The 17,063-nt window shown below is 42.5% G+C and overlaps 2 protein-coding genes across 3 annotated transcripts in view; one reads left to right on the forward strand and one right to left on the reverse strand.

Moving 5' to 3' along the window:
- ankrd34bb (ankyrin repeat domain 34Bb) overlaps positions 1-4,861 on the forward strand; it is a 7,961-nt gene extending 3,100 nt beyond the window's left edge. Inside the window, exons 2-3 of one of the 2 annotated variants that reach the window (XM_017709664.2) lie at positions 2,202-2,473; positions 2,848-4,861. In XM_017709664.2, coding sequence (XP_017565153.1) covers positions 2,265-2,473; positions 2,848-4,375 — 1,737 coding nt within the window. In that variant the 5' untranslated portion in view covers positions 2,202-2,264 and the 3' untranslated portion in view covers positions 4,376-4,861. Of the gene's footprint in view, positions 1-1,203; positions 2,474-2,847 lie in introns of those variants that run through there. The other variant, XM_017709665.2, reaches the window with a different exon arrangement.
- A 31-nt stretch (positions 4,862-4,892) lies between these two features.
- On the reverse strand, positions 4,893-13,282 carry fam151b (family with sequence similarity 151 member B). The gene is made up of 6 exons (XM_017709666.2): positions 13,110-13,282; positions 11,821-11,946; positions 11,564-11,723; positions 9,042-9,259; positions 7,276-7,411; positions 4,893-5,700 (listed from the first exon to the last, which is right to left on the reverse strand). The coding sequence occupies exons 1-6, from the start codon at positions 13,222-13,224 to the stop codon at positions 5,550-5,552; spliced, it is 906 nt and encodes a 301-aa protein (XP_017565155.1). The 5' UTR covers positions 13,225-13,282; the 3' UTR covers positions 4,893-5,549.
- Between the last annotated feature and the right edge of the window lie 3,781 nt (positions 13,283-17,063).

Below are 17,063 nucleotides of genomic sequence, written 5' to 3' on the forward strand. Positions count from 1 at the left end.
AATAAGCCATGAAAATCAATGAAAGTTAAAAACAGAAAACAAAACGAAACCTTACAAAACACTAATTCATGAGCAAAATACTAGTTACACATCCCATACTGCAAACAGATTTCCAGAATGGTCTTCCAGGCTTGAAACTTTTATCCAATCACAAGTCGGAATGCTGTCGTAGGTAAACAAATGTATTGTGCTCTTTCATAAATTCTATTGTAATTAAACAGATTGACACATTTGACTATTTATCCATTTGGATAAAGGATGACTGTATAACTGTCTTACTGCTCAACTGTTATATGTATGAAAGGCCAGCGTGTACAAGCTGTATCAATCATGCTGCCACATCGCTAACGGCATGCAGAGGTAGTACATGTCAGTCAGGCCTAACCTACACAAACCAGCACACGAGCTAAATTATTTTCTCCTCAGTAGATGATGTGTAGACATGTTGGCGTGTCGAGGTAGCAGTGAGGAAAGAGAAACATCTGATCATTTCAGTTATCACAAATAGCAGAGATGTGCTACATCAGAGAGACCAAAGAACAAATACCAAATAAGAAAACATTGGTGAATGTCAGAATCTTCATGAAAACTGCATGAGTTTTAAGAAGAAATTTCTTCTTAAGAACGGTTGGTGAATGAGGCCCATTGTTCATACACATGAAGCTGAGAAAATTTCAACTCGATTTGTTGCTTGTTGCACTGCCACCAAGTTGGAAATGTACAGTTTGAAGGATACGTCTATAGACAGTCCTTATTTACACCAAGGTACCAGTTTAATACATACCCTTACCTTGTACCTTTTGCCATTTTTATGCTTACTAATCGCTGGCTTATTTATCCAGTAGTTTGCTGGCTAAAATTCAAGTTGTAATTAATAACAGTAACATGCAATAAACATTTCTAGTGTCATCTTTTAGAAGCTGAACCTACAAGAATCTCCTATCAACTATTGACCACCTCATTTACTTTGATTACAGGAGAAGGCATTAACTTTCAATGTAAGATAAGGGAAGAATGAATTCCAATAGATTTTGGAGCATTTCTGTGGGTCCATGCATCATGAATTTTTCACCTAAAGCAGCTGATGTGCTCTAATGATGCAGATAACTAAAAATAAAAAAATTGATGCAAGTGTACCACCGACTACACAAAGATGCACACCTTCAGACAAATCTTTAAAAATCATTCATAAAATCTGGAAATCAGTAGTTATTTAGACATCCCTCTTTAAGCAAATACAGATGTAACAGCAGTCCAAGAGAAAAGTATCTTCTTTTATAGAACTGCATCCACTCATGGCAGATCAGTTAAGCATCGGTGTATCTTGTCTCTATTTTAATAAAAAACATTTTTTTAAAGCATTGAACTCTATCTGCCTACACACTCCACACATTGACAGCCTCATTAGACTTTACATGCATACATCAGTTTCTCTAATTGTTTTTTCTTTCAGATCAAGTCCGCTTCTATCTGTTTCTCACTTACTGCAACTAAAATATGACAGACTCTGGAGTTGCACTCAAAAGATGAGGGAACAAGGCCACACACACAATAGACTACATAAAGCAATGGCGTCATTCAGTCAGCCAAATGCGGAGGAGTTTTTCAGGCTTTTCAAAAACTCTGCATGCTTTTTTTCCTCTCTTGCTCTTAATAAATACAGTCTGACCAAGTCTGGCATAGACAAAAATGGTTTGGGATAGATTAAGCCTTCATCTGCATTCTGCCTACCTATTTTATTCAGGGCAAAGCATGGAGCTTGCTATGTATGTAACCATTTTTTCCCTACATACGGATTTCAGTTTGACAAACAAAGAGAACGAAAAAAAAAAACAACCTTGTACTGATGGAATCTAATAAAGGGGCTTATATAATGAATTAGATAACCAAAGCAGCTTTCTCACATCTTTCTTGTCAAGTACCATTTTGACGAGCCACCTACATGGTCATCACAACAAACATCTTCATGTCAGTCTTTGCCTGTCTTTGTATGAGGGGCATGGTGTGCCAGCATATTGATTTAAATAACACAATAATCCAGAATGATAAACATAGCTAGCAATGAATGAAAGCCAGAAGCCTGTATGCATGATTTGATTTAGTGGCAGCTGTTTTTAATTTTTATTTTAGTCATTATTATTATTGGAAAACTGATGAACTCAGAATGTACGTTCCTGACCCTCTTAACTTGTGCCCCACAGACGGCTGACCATTTACAGATGATCCTCTAAACTGCAAAGCCAGCTGCCTCTCTCTAACAGCACATGGCCATGGAGGACTCCACAGAGGTGCGGACTGATGGCAACTCCCTCCTAAAGGCCGTCTATCTTTGCCGTTTGCGACTTACACGACTACTCTTAGAGGGCGGGGCTTATATTAATGAGAGTAATGAGCGTGGAGAGACACCTCTGATGATTGCCTGCAAGACTCATCACACTGACGCTCAGAGTGTGCCAAAACCCAAGATGGTCAGGTATGCCTTGCAATTCTGCACTATTGTCTGTAGAAAACTACAAAATGCTTTTTTCATCCTAGGTTGCAGTGCCAAAACCTGGATCTATCTTTACAGCAGGGTTACTTAATCCTGGTGTTAACTACAGCCCTCCATAGTGTCCCTACTTTTTGAAACCTGGCTTAGTTACTGAAAGGTTTAGTAACTGGCTATTGAGTTGAATCAAGCACTTTTCAGTGCAGGTATTCCAGGAAAAGTCATTGGGATCATTTGGAAAAACTGGTTGACCTGGTAATAAAGTAACTATTTAGTTCTTAATGGTTGTTCTTTTGTACCCTACAGTAGGGTTTGGTGCCTGCCTTGATCAAGGAGTAACTGCTCTGTTGTTTATTCAGGTATCTTCTGGAGAATGGCGCTGACCCAAATATCCAGGACAAGTCTGGTAAGACAGCACTGATGCATGCCTGTTTGGACCGGGCTGGAGAGGAGGTTCTAACCCAGCTGCTGTCTAGTGGAGCTGACCCAAGTTTAGAAGATCACACTGGTTCCTCTGCGCTGGTGTATGCTGTTAATGCTGGAGACAAGGATGCTCTTCGAGTATTACTGGATGCTTGTAAGGCGAGAGGCAAGGAGGTCATCATCATCACCACAGACAAACTACCTTCTGGTAGGCAAATGACCAAGCAGTACCTGAATGTCCCTCCTCCACCAGATTTAGAGGATCGCTTGTATTGCGCCCCCACTGCATGCATGTCACCCTCCGAGATTCAATTCTGCACTCCTCGTGTTTCCCCCCTTTCAAGCCAGTCAGAGAACGCCCTTTTAAACCTAAGGGAGAACAATGGAATGGGTTCTACCCCAACAACATCAACTTCTAGTTCAAAGCCAGGGTCTCCCACACATGACCCAAGTCCACTGCGATCCACTGGTGTGGCCAAGCTTCTGCACCTCCAAAGGCTCCACTCAGAACCTTGGCTAAAGATACCTCCATCCCTGTTGCTGCAGCAAAGCAAGGCCTCCTCCCTGACTGAGGAGCTCCTGGATATCACTCCAGAAGAGGAGCTCTCATTTGGTTTCAGCCATCGTCCCTTGCTTCAAAGAGCACCTCCTGTCGCTCGTCATCAAAGCATTGATGTCAAAGATGCCACTGGTTTGCTACGAGCTTTGGAAGAAGCATCCGTGTCAGAAAGGGAACAAGTAAAGGAAGTGAAATGGCTCAGCAGGAAAATGTCCTACGATGGTGTTTCACTGCCACACTCCTCATCACACCAGAACCTTCTTAAAGAGGCTTCAGCCACTGAACCCATTCCTGTGGATAAAGAACTAGACTGCCTGCCCAATCTGGCTGTGTCTAGCCTGCGGAATGTGGTCCGCCGGCGCAACATTGGCATGGACCACTACAGCTCAGACTCACAGCTTCCTCAGTTTGGGAGCCAGCACTCAGACGAGGTTGGCAAGGCTGGAGCCACAGGAGGAGGGGGAACAGGGGCAACAGAGAAACGTAAGCTGGTATCCAGCCGATCCTCTACCTTGTCTGGCTCCAGGGAATCTCTGGAGAGCATTGTCCAGCGGAGGAGCCCGGCAATGATGGAACGAAGAGGTTCTGGGGCTCTTCTGCTGGATCACATCTCTCAGACTCGACCAGGCTACCTGCCACCACTAAACCCTCATGCTCCCATCCCAGATATCAAAGCTAACACCACCTCCACCACCACTGGCTCTGCTAGTATAATCAAGCCTGGGACTGCCACTGGAGCCATGACTGGGACCATACCCATTGTTCCTGGTTCAAGGCATTTTGTGCCTTGCGCCCCCAGCTTTCCCCGAGATCTGAAGGCCAAGAAGACTCTGTTAAGAAGACACTCCATGCAAACAGAGCAGATGAAGCGTCTGGTCAACTTTGAGGAGATCTTTGGACAGTAAATGTGTATGGCTGACATAAGGTCCACACAGTTATGAAGTAAATGATCCATCAATGTTTATTCTGATTATAGACAATATAAAAATGTACTTAAATATGATGCCAACCATTTCAAATGAGACATTGGTTAAAAATTCACTTTGAAAACTGTACTTTACAGTAAAAATACAACATAATGTCACAACCAAACCACTCATATTTGAGTAATAAGGTTGATGTCTATAATAATAATGTATATCCCAGATATATTTTATTTAGTAACATTGCACCTTTTACTTCAGTTGTGTTTTGTTGATGTGTGGTCATTCTATAGTGCCCTAAATAGTGTACCTGAATGCCGTATCCATCTTCACAAATAAAAACCAAGACAATGTAACCTGTGTTCATCTACTGCCAATACAAGGTCAGAATGTGGTAGTATGTCCAGGCACTGTCAACCACATTTTGTGGATTATTAAAATGCTTATAGTAAAGCAAAACATCCAAAACATATGTGTCTGTAAACCTTTTTCTTAACAGTGTAGTTGCTGATATGTAAACAAAGTCAGAGTGGCTTGATGTAAAACAGTGTATAGTATAGACAATTACCAACTAAGATTTCTTTACAGTGATGATAATAGGTGAAAGGAAGCAGGGGTCACAATGTCTACAAAGCCATTATAATCTTTTTGTTATCCAAAATGCCCAGTAAACTGAGTTTCCATATGCAGTGTTCATAATGGTAAAAAAAAAAAGTGATATACCCGGCATGCACCTTTCTGCCATGAATAAATAAATAAAATAAAAAATAAAACATTTTAGACCAAAACCTTATCTCAAAATATAAATCGTAGAACAATGTCTCATATCAGTGTCTGATATCAGGATATCAGGAGGCCTATTGGAAACCATATCATGGAATACCATTTTGTGAGGCATCCTTTAGAGGCATTACACTCACACATGGTTCCTATTACCATCACTATAAACAAGATTACTTAGATAAATTCTCTAGATGCATTTCACCTCAAATCACTCTGAATTACTTTACATTGTAACAATTAAATTATACAGACGTTTTGAGAAATCGGTGGAATCTTAAGCAGGTTTTTTCATCTCTGACACAATACCTTCAACTTGTACACTCAATATAATAGAAGGTCATCTCCTCCTGAACTCGGTGCCACTTCTTCTCTTTCAGTTGTACCTAGGTAGTGCTTTGAACTTTGATATTTGAGACTCTAGCAGATCGTAGTAGATCCTAGATTTGTTGAAGTTTTGCCTATAGGGTAACAGGTCCTCCACATTCAACACGTCCCTTTGGCCTGTCCATACAGTCAGAGTGTACCTAAGAGAAAGAAACATAGACAGAGAGATGGCAAGTGTAAAGGATTTTGTTATACACAAGTATCAGTATGCCGGGATCACAGAAACGACTTGGGCTATTTGTGTGACTATTGAGTTCTAGTGTTTGTTAGCAACATTAGCCTTGTAACTGCAGTTCTAACCTAAAGAAGGAAAATGTGCAGTCTAAACAAGTCTTGGCTGATTGACTACATCTGGGGTAAGTGGAAAACATACGTCAAACCATTCCTTTAACAGCTGAGTTGATTTTATATTTCAGGTTTTATTTTTACTCAGTTGTCTTACTACCAATGAACCTCTAGGAGCCTCCAAGTAGTGTATTTTCTGTATTTTTTTAACATAATACATGTTAACGTGTACTCGTAAGTACTGAATAGACTGCACTTCTCCTCCCATCTACAAAGTGGCAGGATTTACACAGTGATGTGGTTTGATTTAGATTTTGGCTTTTACTCCAAAGCCATTACTTGACTTTGCACTCTGATAAACTCTAAATGTGTTATTGTAGTATCAGTTTTCCGGAACAAAACCTGTGCTTTGTTGCCTGTTTGGCCTGCTTGGCCTGTTCACTAAGCTCCCATTAGCTCAGCCAAAACACAGTCTGCAACAGAACAGTTTTGATTTTAGATTTCTTTCACAGGTCACTCAACTTTCACTCTCTCAACTTTTACTCCATCATCAAAACTTGTTTCAGAAGAGCAACAGTTCAGAATCAAAGAATCAAACCTGTACTGTGGTGTGTGGCACTGTTTAGGTCTGTAGCCTGCTTTGCTTAGCTAATGTTAAGTTGGCTGATTAGGCAAGAGAGCCAACAGCACAGGTTTAATTTGGCTACTCTGTCCATTCAGTCAAGTGCCACTTGCTCAACTTCACTTCAAATTTAAATTATTGTAATCTAAACTTGCGTCAGTGTTTTAGTTAGCCAGAAACAAACTTGTTCTGAGGTGAGCAGCACCGTTGCCATGCTAGCTAAGCTAATGCTTACCAGTGCCTCTCTCTTATATCACTGTTTATCATTTAGCAATAGATATATGGCTTGACTTTTATCATACTACAGTGCATGAATTCGCTGAGGGTTACTCTGAGCTGAAGCTTCTCCACAGCAATTTACTCTGAGAGCTGGGTGTGTTGTTCTCCGACTGGCCTGGTGGTGAAGGATGGCATTAAGTTGCGCAGTCATTGCTGGAGCACGGCTCAAGAGGGAAAGCAGGGTGCTGAAGTGCACTAGGTCTGGAGAAAGGGGATTTGATCCAGCCTAACGCTTCTATGCACTTCTATGCACCTTTTAGCTCAAATGAGTGCTTCTATTCCAGTCACAAACAAATGCAAGAGGAGGAGCAGGCACAAAATTACACCACTAGCGCTCTGAAGGCATTCTGATGAACTGCCTTTGTTACATTACACGAAACCAATCTAGCAGGCAATCAACAGCTCGCTGCTAATAGCCACTTAGGAAGCAAACAGACGGTGGCACATGGAACTGGACCTTAATAGTCTCTGGTATGCTGCATACTGATGTATGACTGCTGCAACTATTGAAGCAAATTCAGAGTCTCACCTATCAGACTGCTGCAAGAGCCACTGTAACTGTGGGAAGGACTGGGGCAGAAGAGCAGCTCGCACTGGGAATGTCACTGGTTGCCTCAGTGGCCTACAAATTGCTTCCATCTGCTGAACCATCTCCCAGCTGTAACCTGCGACAACAGTTAAATGGATAGGTGAGCAGACAACTGTGGTTTGAAGTTAGTAAGTTGCTTTCTGCTTCTAACAATTCAAGCAATCATAATCACATTGCTGGTGGTTCCATCCCCAGAGCCGACAGTCCATGACTGAGGTGTCCTTAAGCAACACAACAACCTCTCCGCCATGAATACATTTTAAGAAAATGTTTTAGGCCATAATCTCATTATGGGGCAGTCGTGGGCTGGAGGTTAGGGAACCAGCCTTGTGACTGGAAGGTCGCCAGTTTGATCCCCATAGCCTACAGTACGTGACTGAGGTGTCCTTGAGCAAGATACCTAACCCCCAACTGCTCCCCGTGCGCTGTGGATAGGGCCCCCACCGCTCCGGGCAAGTGTGCTCACTGCCCCCGTGTGTGTGTGCGTGTGTGTGTGTGTGTAAGGGGTGTTTCACCTCACTTTTTAAACGCGGAGGTGAAATTTCCCCATTTGTGGAATTAAAAAGTGTCACTTAATATATTAAATTATATAATTAAATTATATATATCAAATGAAGTTGAAGACTGTGGTGATCAGTCCATTCTTCTGAGAACACCAGCAGCTCCTTTGTTTGAGATGTCTGTTTTATTTTCTCAGCAAGGGCTTCTTGAACATCTACACATAGATGTTCAGACCCATAGCGCTGAGTTGTCCTCTTACAGTGGAAGGATGGACAGAAACACTTGTGGATTTTTTTTCAGATCTGAAGCAAGAGTGGAGCTTGATTTTCTTCTTTCTCTCCAACATGTAAGCTTTTAGTGCTGTTTATGTGATGACCATCACAAAAAGTACAGTTTTAGAGTGTTTTACAGAACAGCTGATGTTGTGCAGTTGCCCGGCCATAGAAACCAGTTTCACAATGCTCCCAACACACAGTTCTTGTACTGATGTTGCTTCCAGAGGCAATTTTGAACTCTGTCTCACTCTGCGAGTCTGCATGGTCTACCACTTCATGGCTGAGCTGTTGTTGCTTCTAGGCGCTTTAATTTCACAATAATATCACTTACAGTTGACTGGGGCAGATCTAGCAGGGCAGAAATTGCATACGCTGGCTTGTGACAAAGGTGCTGCCCTATGGCCTTGTCACATACAACGTCACTGAGCTCCTCAGTACGACCCATTCTACTGCCAGTGTTTATCAATGGAGACTGTATGGCAATGAGTGTAGCTGAAACATTTGGATTCAATTATGGGGGGTCCACATACTTATGGCCATATATTGTAGTGTAATGTTCAACAATTATGTCTGAAAATGTCTGGCAAATAGCAGAACAATACAAGCTAAAGACAAGTTTAAAAAGTTGATCAGAAAATGAGATTGAGGTTGTCCATGCTGTAAAACTGGTGTGCAGATGACACTCCTGCCTCATGATTACGATGTACAATGCCCATACCAGATAAAGTCTGATAGTCATATAAATGTTCATCTATCTATCCAGCTTTTTTTTATTTTTATTTATTAGATTTATATAAAACTGTCCCCATGCCCAAGGCTGCTTACTCTAAAGGCCTGATATCAAAAGCAAAACTATATCCAATAGACCTTGTAATACTGTGTACAGACACCAAGAAAAGATCTCCTGCAAAGTACCAAAGCACATTTTACCTGGGTTGTCTGTATCTGGAGACCATCCAGTGGTCCAACCCAGTGACAGCACGTCCCCCTCCGCTCTCAAAGCCACTTCCTGAAGAAAAGCCTGGGCATCTAAGGGAGTCGCAAGGCCCCCAGGCCCTGAAAGAATGTCTGCATTGATCCACACGGGTCCTTCTAGCTGAGCCCGGGCCTCTTCCAGAAGTGCCATGGATGGCTCCACTGCTGCTAGGCTTGAGCGAGCAAAGAGAGAATAAGGTCCAGTTCCAAATTCAGCAGTCACACACTATCCCTAGAAACATCAGTTTCAGTAAATCTACATAAATGGAGCACAGATGAAGAGTAGCCTCACAGTACTGTACAGTCTGGCAATGAATTTTAGAGTACATACAAACAAAGATGCCAGTACACATATACACTATTTGGACAAAAGTGTTGGGACACCAACGCATTACAAGAGCTTTTATGACATCCCATTCTAAATCCATAGGCAGTAATATGGAGTTGGTCCCCCTTTTGCAGCTGTAACAGCTTCCACCTTTCTGAGAAGCTTTCTAGATGATGTTGGAGTGTGTCTGTGGGAATCTTTGCCCATTCATCCAGAAGAGAATTTGTGAGGTCAGACACTCATGTTGGACGAGAAGGCTTGGCTCACAGTCTCTATTCTAATTCACCCCCAAAGTGTTTGATGGGATTGAAATCAGGGCTCTGTGAGGTCTGTGAGGACCTTGCTTTGTGCACTGGGGCTCAGTCATGCTGGAACAGTTCCCAAAACTGTTCCCACAAATTTGGAAGCATACAATTGTCCAAAGAGTCTTGATATACTAAAGCATTAACATTTTCTTTCACTGCAACCCTTATCCCTCCTCCACCAAACTTTACAGTTGGCACAATGTAGTCAGGCAGGTAACGTTTTCCTGGCACTTGCCAAACCCTGACTTGTCCATCAGACTGCCAGATAGAGAAGCATAATTCGTCACTCCACAGAATAAGTTTCCACTGCTCCAGAGTCCTGTGGTGGATGCTTTACACCACTCCATCCGTCGCTTGGCATTGTGCTTGGTGACATAAGGCTTGCATGCAGCTGCTCGACCACGGTGGTTGGTTAGTGTAGTGGTTAACACCTTTGCCTTCTACGCTGCAGACTGGGGTTCAATCCCCAACCAGGGCAAGCACCCTACACTATACCAATAAGGGTCCTTGGGCAAGACTCCTAACACCACCTTGGCCTACCTGTGTAAAATGATCAAATTGTAAGTCGCTCTGGATAAGAGCGTCAGCCAAATGCCGTAAATGTAAATGGAAACTCATGAAGCACCAGGTGCACAGTTTTTGTGCTAATGTTGATGCCAGAGGAAGTTTGGACCTCTGCAGTTATTGAGTCAGCAGGCTGATGGAGACTTTTATGCTCTATGCTCCTCAGCACTCCAGCTCTGTGACTTTACATGGTCTGACACTTCAAGACAGGGTTCTTGTGGTTCCTAAACACTTCCACGTTTCAATAATACTACTCACAGTTGACTATGGAATATCTAGGAGGAAAGAAATTTTTTGAACTGATTTGTTGCAATGGTGGCATCTTATTACAGTAAGACGCTGTATACATTTTATACACATGTGGCAATGGGACTGAATGAAACACCTGGGTTCCATAATTAAGAGGTGTGTCCCAATACTTTTGTCCATATAGTGTATCAACTCCCTGGTAAAGTGTCAAATGGATAAGATAGTCCAGAAGAAGGGTGCTAGTTTTGTTGACCTTGCCAGTCAGATGATTTGAATGCAGTAGTTTGAGTTTGTATAGCTGCTAAACAGAAATCCTAATCACCGTACTGTTTGATCTTACACCTCCCCTGACTGTGATTGGTTCTAATCATCATGTAGTCTATTCTGAGACCTCCCCTGACTGTTGTTGGTTCTAGTCATCAGTTGTTATGAGACCTCCTCCAGACTGATTGGTTCTAATCATTGTGTAATGTAATCTGAGATCTCCCCCTGACCGTGATTAGTTCTACTCACTGTGTCATTTGTTCCGAGACCTCTCCTTGACTTTGACTGGCTGCAATTACCAGGTTGTTTGTTCACTCTTCCCAGTGACTATAATTAGTTCTAACCATCACATCAATTGTTCTGAATCCTCCCCCTGACTGTGATTGGTTCCAATTATTGCAGAATTTGTTCCAAGACATCCCCCTGACTGTGCTTAGCTATAATCAATGCATCATTTGCCCTAGGAGTTTGTAGCTGACTTTAGATCATGATTATGTTGTTTATTGTGCTAATTCTGCATACAATAATTTGTCTAAATTTACATTGTCATCTAGGCTTAATTAATGGATAAATAGTTGTGTATATTATTTCAAGCTATTCAAGTTTCAATCATCATGGGGGCAGGGCTGTCTGTCATTCACCATTTCTAGGGTTAAGGAACAATGACACTGGTATTTACTTTTGTACCAATGAACATCTCCTTAAAAAAAAAAAATCAACCAAATACCCAATTACAAACATGAGCTGTGTCACCTGTATTCACTGACCTTTTGAAGTCTAACTTAATGCCCTTGTCTGAGGTCACCACCACACTCAGCCAGTCTTGCAGTGTAATGTCACTGTCTGTATAAGGAGGATGTGCCATTATGGGTTCCTTTGGGTCATGACCCCTGAGTAGAACATCAGCTTCAATCATCTGGGCAGGACCTTGTACACAAACAATGAACCAAAAGACAAAAACAATTCAATACGATCAAAACTATTTAAAAGCATAATCTCAGTAAACAAAATACTTGTTTCTAACCTTCAAGTGCTTCATTAATCTTGTCCTTGCTGTTGGCCGCATGATACCAGTTGACATCCGCAGCATCCCTCTCCTGTATTGTGCCTTTCTTCAGAAAGTAGTCCAGACTGTGGTCCCTCTTTGACCCTGCAGCAGGACAAAGATAGGTATGGTCAAATGATTCAATTGACACAATTGTTTTTTTTGACACAGTCATATGCAAAAATTTAAGGATGCCTTTTCTAAGTGAAAATAAGTATTTCGTGCACACTTATTCCATATTTCAATGCACAAGTATTGTTTGTTTGCTGACGTTAACACATTGGGAGACATTTTATAAAAAGAAATTTTTTATGTCATTTTTAATCTGAATTTTAAGTTGAGTTTTGAGTTTAAACTGCAAATAGCATGGCCTGTTTCATTAGCTTTGGCAGATAACTTCTGATATATTTGAATTCAACATGACTGTGGCCTATATCTGGAAAACCGCTCCTGATGTGAGTTTATGTACTGATATGATTCTAATTGCAGTACACTGATCAGCCATAACATTAAAGCCACCTCCTTGTTTCTACACTCACTGTCCATTTTATCAGCTCCACTGACCATATATGAGCACTTTGTAGTTCTACAATAAGAGACTAAAGCCCATCATACTCTGTAAGGCCCCTTTCACTCTGTGAACAGAGAAGGTATTATTTGGGTGGTGGGCCATTCTCAGCACTGCAGTGACACTGATTTAGTGGTGGTGTATTGCACTGGTGCGAGTGGATCAGACACAGCAGTGCTGATGGAGTTATTAAACACTCAGAAATATCCAGCCACCAGCATCCAGTGACCATTGATGAAGAACCAGAGGATGACCAACGGATTGTTATAATCCCACTGACAGCTGACTGTGGAATTTTTAGTAGTGAGAAAATTTCACGACTGGACTTGTTGCCCAGGTCGCATCCTATCACGGTACGACTGTCGTCTCTGACTTTACATCTACAAGGTGGACTGACAAGGTAGGAGTGTCTTATAGAGTGGGCAGAGAGTGGACACAGTGTTTAAACACTCCAGCAGCACCGCTGTGTCTGATCTACTCAGACCAGCACAACACACAGTAACACACCACCACCACGTCAGTGTTACTGCAGTGCTGAGAATGATCCACTACCCAAATAGTACCTGCTCTGTGGGGGTCCATGGGGGTCCTGACCACTGTAGAACAGGGTAACAAAGTATGCAGAGAAACAGATGGACTACAGTCTGTAACTGTAGAACTACAGAGTGCAGCTATACAGTAAGTGGAGCTGCAGACCGACCTGCGGCGCTGGACGGTGAGTTAGCCATGTGAGTCCAGACGGTCCAGGTCAGAGTTACGACGAGGATCACGGCACAGATGCAGGAAAGGTAAACACTGCGTCTGTTTACTCTCATGAGCTTCAGTAAACCCAGAAACAGAAGTGAAAGAAACGTTCAACTCCGTCTTTTCCGCACGGACACCATTCCCCACGCACTTCCGTAGCCTGGCATGCTGGGATATGTAGTTTTCCTCTGTCGTGAGCGTTCTCGGTCAACTGAATAGAAGCGCCAGCTATTTGTTTAAATTTCTGAATAATCGAATTGTTGAAGTGTAGATAATATCATTCAGAATGGTTTGGTGTGAAATGCTCTGCTCTAGATAAAAGTCAGATTTGTTCACAGTGGAGGTGATAGGAACCAGACGTCCACCTCTAAAAGCTCCCTCACAGAAAGTTATAACCATTTCATGGAATAAATACATGGCCTGATGTGCGAGACGATGTTTTATGATAGTTCTGTGATAACATTTAGGCTTAAAATGTATTTTAATCCGTTTGTGGTGGAGTGATACATGAAGGGTGTTGTGAGGCAAAATTGACCCCCAAAGAAAACGCATTTTTCACCATTTACCATCATCAGAATTCTGTATAAAACATGTAGGCTCACTGGTGGTTTTGGACAGTAAATAAAATGGCTACATTTGAGTTGTTCTTTAGAACTGAGCATGTCAAATCTAAACACTCTGCAAACTTGTTGGAAAATTAATGGAGTAACCCTTTATAACTAAAGAGGAACTTGTGCATAACAATGGGTTTCATGTGAAATGGAGCTGTGTAGAAAAATGACCAACACAGATGTGTTTACAGTGACTTACATGAAAGTGGTGATATGAACCAGCTGGATCCACGAAAATTGAATCTGTTTATTTGGTATATAAAATGACCAGCTAACTTACACTACATTGACAAAAGTATTCATTCATTTACCTCACACACATATGAACTTGAGTGACATCCCATTCTTAATCCATAGGGTTAAATATGATGTCGGCCCACCCTTTGCAGCTACAACAGCTTCACCTCTTCTGGGAAGGCTTTCCACAAGGTTTAGGAGTGTGTTCATGGGAATTTTTGACCGTTCTTCCAGAAGTGCTTTTGTGAGGTCATATGCTAATGTTGGTCGAGAAGGCCTGGCTCACAGTCTCCGCTCTAATTCATCTCAAAGGTGTTCTATCGGGCTGAGGTCAGGACTCTGTGCAGGCCAGTCAAGTTCTTCCACAACAAACTCGCTCATCCATGTCTTTATGGACCTGCTTTGTGCACTGGTGTGCAGTCATGTTGGAACAGGAAGGGGTCATCCCCAAACTGTTCCCACAAAGTTGGGAGCATGAAATTGTCCAAAATCTCTGGGTGCTAAAGCATTAAGAGTTCCTTTCACTGGAACTAAGTCCAACTCCTGAAAAATAAATCCACACCATGATCCCCCCCTCCACCAAACTTTACACTTGGCACAATGCAGTCAAACAAGTACCGCTCTCCTGGCAATCGCCAAACCCAGACTCGTCTATCGGATTGCCAGACGGAGAAGTGTGATTCATGCATTCCATGCTTTGCATTGCACTTGGTGATGTCAGGCTTGGATGCAGCTGCTCAGCTATGGAAACCCATTCCATGAAGCTCTCTACGCTGTTCTTGAGCTAATCTGAAGGCCACATGAAGTTTGGAGGGCTGTAGTGATTGACTCTGCAGAAAGTTGGCGACCTCTGCGCACTATGCACCTCAGCATCCCCTGACCGCTCTGTCATTTTACATGGCAGACCACTTCGTGGCCGAGTTGCTGTCGTTCCCAATCGCTTCCACTTTGTTATAATCCCACTGACAGCTGACTGTGGAATATTTAGTAGTGAGAAAATTTCACGACTGGACTTGTTGCCCAGGTCGCATCCTATCACGGTACGATGCTAGAATTCACTGAGCTCCTGAGAGCGACCCATTCTTTCACTAATGTTTGTAGAAGCAGTCTGCAGGCCTAGGCCACCTGTGGCCATGGAAGTGATTGGAACACCTGAATTCAGTGATTTGTACACTCTGCCATTAGTAATAATGCACTGTTTTGTCCACAACCTTATAAAAAACAAACAAATAAAGAATCAGTAACAAGAAGAGTTAGTAAGTTTCTCTACAGCCCACTTTAATGGACTCAACTCTAGGATACATTATTGTTCAATACTCAGAGACCAACTTCTTTCTATTTAACTTTAAATCAAGATGGCCATTAAGTACAGGCTATTCATTTTTCAGGAGTTATTTCAGAGAAGATCAGGTGCACAATAGTCTACATGCACAAGGAAGGAGAAAGTCAAGTTTCCAAAAAGAGGTCAAAAAATAATTAAAAGAAAATGGATTCCTGTCTGCATCTGATATACAATACTTAAAGCTTTCATCTTTAAGAAAGATGAGAAAATCAGTTTCTCTAGAGCAGAGCCAGTAATGAACGTCTGAAATTCAGTTTCTAAAACATATTGTTTTTCTATTACTTCACATTTTCAAATTCGCTTTCAAAATAACAACTGTGTGTCTTGCAGGCAGAAGCAGTCCAACACTGAATTCCTCTAGGTCCTCTGGGCCCACCCTTGCAAGTTAAGTTGGAGCAAAAACGTGAGACGGTTCTTGAGGACTTGTTTGAGAACCATCCACCCACATGTTTTGTCTAAACCAGTGTTGGAGGCTGGATTCTGGTACAGTTTTTGGTAATACTCCTCCTCAAGCACACCTAATTCAGTCCATCCATCCATCCATCCATCCTCATCTGCTTATCCGAGTCCGGGTCACGGGGCAGCAGCCTAAGCAAAGAGGCCCAGGCTTCCCTCTGCCCTGCCACCTCCTCCAGCTCTTCTGGAGGGATACCGAGGCGTTCCCAAGACAGTTGAGAGATATAATTCCTCCAACGTGTTCTGGGTCTTCCCCAGGGTCTCCTCCGTCAGATATATCTGGAATACCTCCCTAGGGAGGCGTCCAGAGGCCATCCTTACCAGATGCCGGAACCACCTCAACTGGCTTCTCTCACCATGGAGGAGCCAGACAAAGGGTGATCCTAAAACCCCATATGACGGAGACCATCAGGACCCATTTTCCCTCGCTTGGATTAGGGTTACCGGGGCCTCACCCTCGACAAGCACCTAGTGGCCAGGCCTTTACCCATGAATCCCGGCCGGGCTCAGCCCGAATGAGCTACATGGGACCACTCTCCCATGGACCCACCACCTGTGGGAGAGGCGCTTATGGGGGTCCGGTGCAATGTGGATCGGGTGGCGGCCGAAGGCAGGGGCCTTTGCGTTCCGATCCTCGGGTACTGAACCTGGTTGAACCTAATTCAGTGTAGAAGTTAATTACCACGTTCGGCTGGTTTGCTAGAGCAGGAAAATCACCAAACTGTGCTGGACTCTAGGCCTCAGTTGCCCACTCCTGGTCAAAACTTCCAAAAAAACAAAACAAAATATAAAAAAAAAAGAAAACAGCCACTCACCTTAAAGAAAAGTCTCACTGCAGCACATCTTTATAGGTAGCCCAACACATTAACCTTTCAATAGGATATTCTGACAGGTGAAGTTGACAGAAGAAGGTGACACTGCCAATACAAACCCAATAAAATTATTTGAAAAATGAAGTTGCTGCAGTGATATAGGCATGTGCAGCAGGACTGCTCGATTGGTAGGAGAGCAGTTCACATCAAACCACTCTGAGTAACTGTTTACATCTTAACGATTTTATTATGTCAATTTCCAAAAAAATCAGTGGAACTCCCATCATATACAAAATGTATTTAAAAACCGTGCATTAGATAAAACGTACAAAATTCTGTTGTCTTTGTCAGTCTAAAGAAGCTGATCCCTGAATGTGGTTCAGCAGGACATGTGGTGCTAAAATGTAGCTTAAGTCAAACAAGATGTTAAGACATGGCAGATATTACAATTT

This window comes from Pygocentrus nattereri, chromosome 20 (assembly GCF_015220715.1).
Source record: "Pygocentrus nattereri isolate fPygNat1 chromosome 20, fPygNat1.pri, whole genome shotgun sequence".
NCBI classification, from domain to species: Eukaryota; Metazoa; Chordata; class Actinopteri; order Characiformes; family Serrasalmidae; genus Pygocentrus; species Pygocentrus nattereri.

Coding starts and splice junctions, on each gene's coding strand:
- fam151b (XM_017709666.2), bottom strand. CDS start 13,224: ATGAGAGTAAACAGACGCAGTGTTTACCTTTCCTGCATCTGTGCCGTG. Junction 11,724..11,820: donor GATTAATGAAGCACTTGAAG/GTTAGAAACAAG, acceptor TTTGTGTACAAG/GTCCTGCCCAGATGATTGAA. Junction 5,701..7,275: donor CTCTTGCAGCAGTCTGATAG/GTGAGACTCTGA, acceptor TCTTTCTCTTAG/GTACACTCTGACTGTATGGA.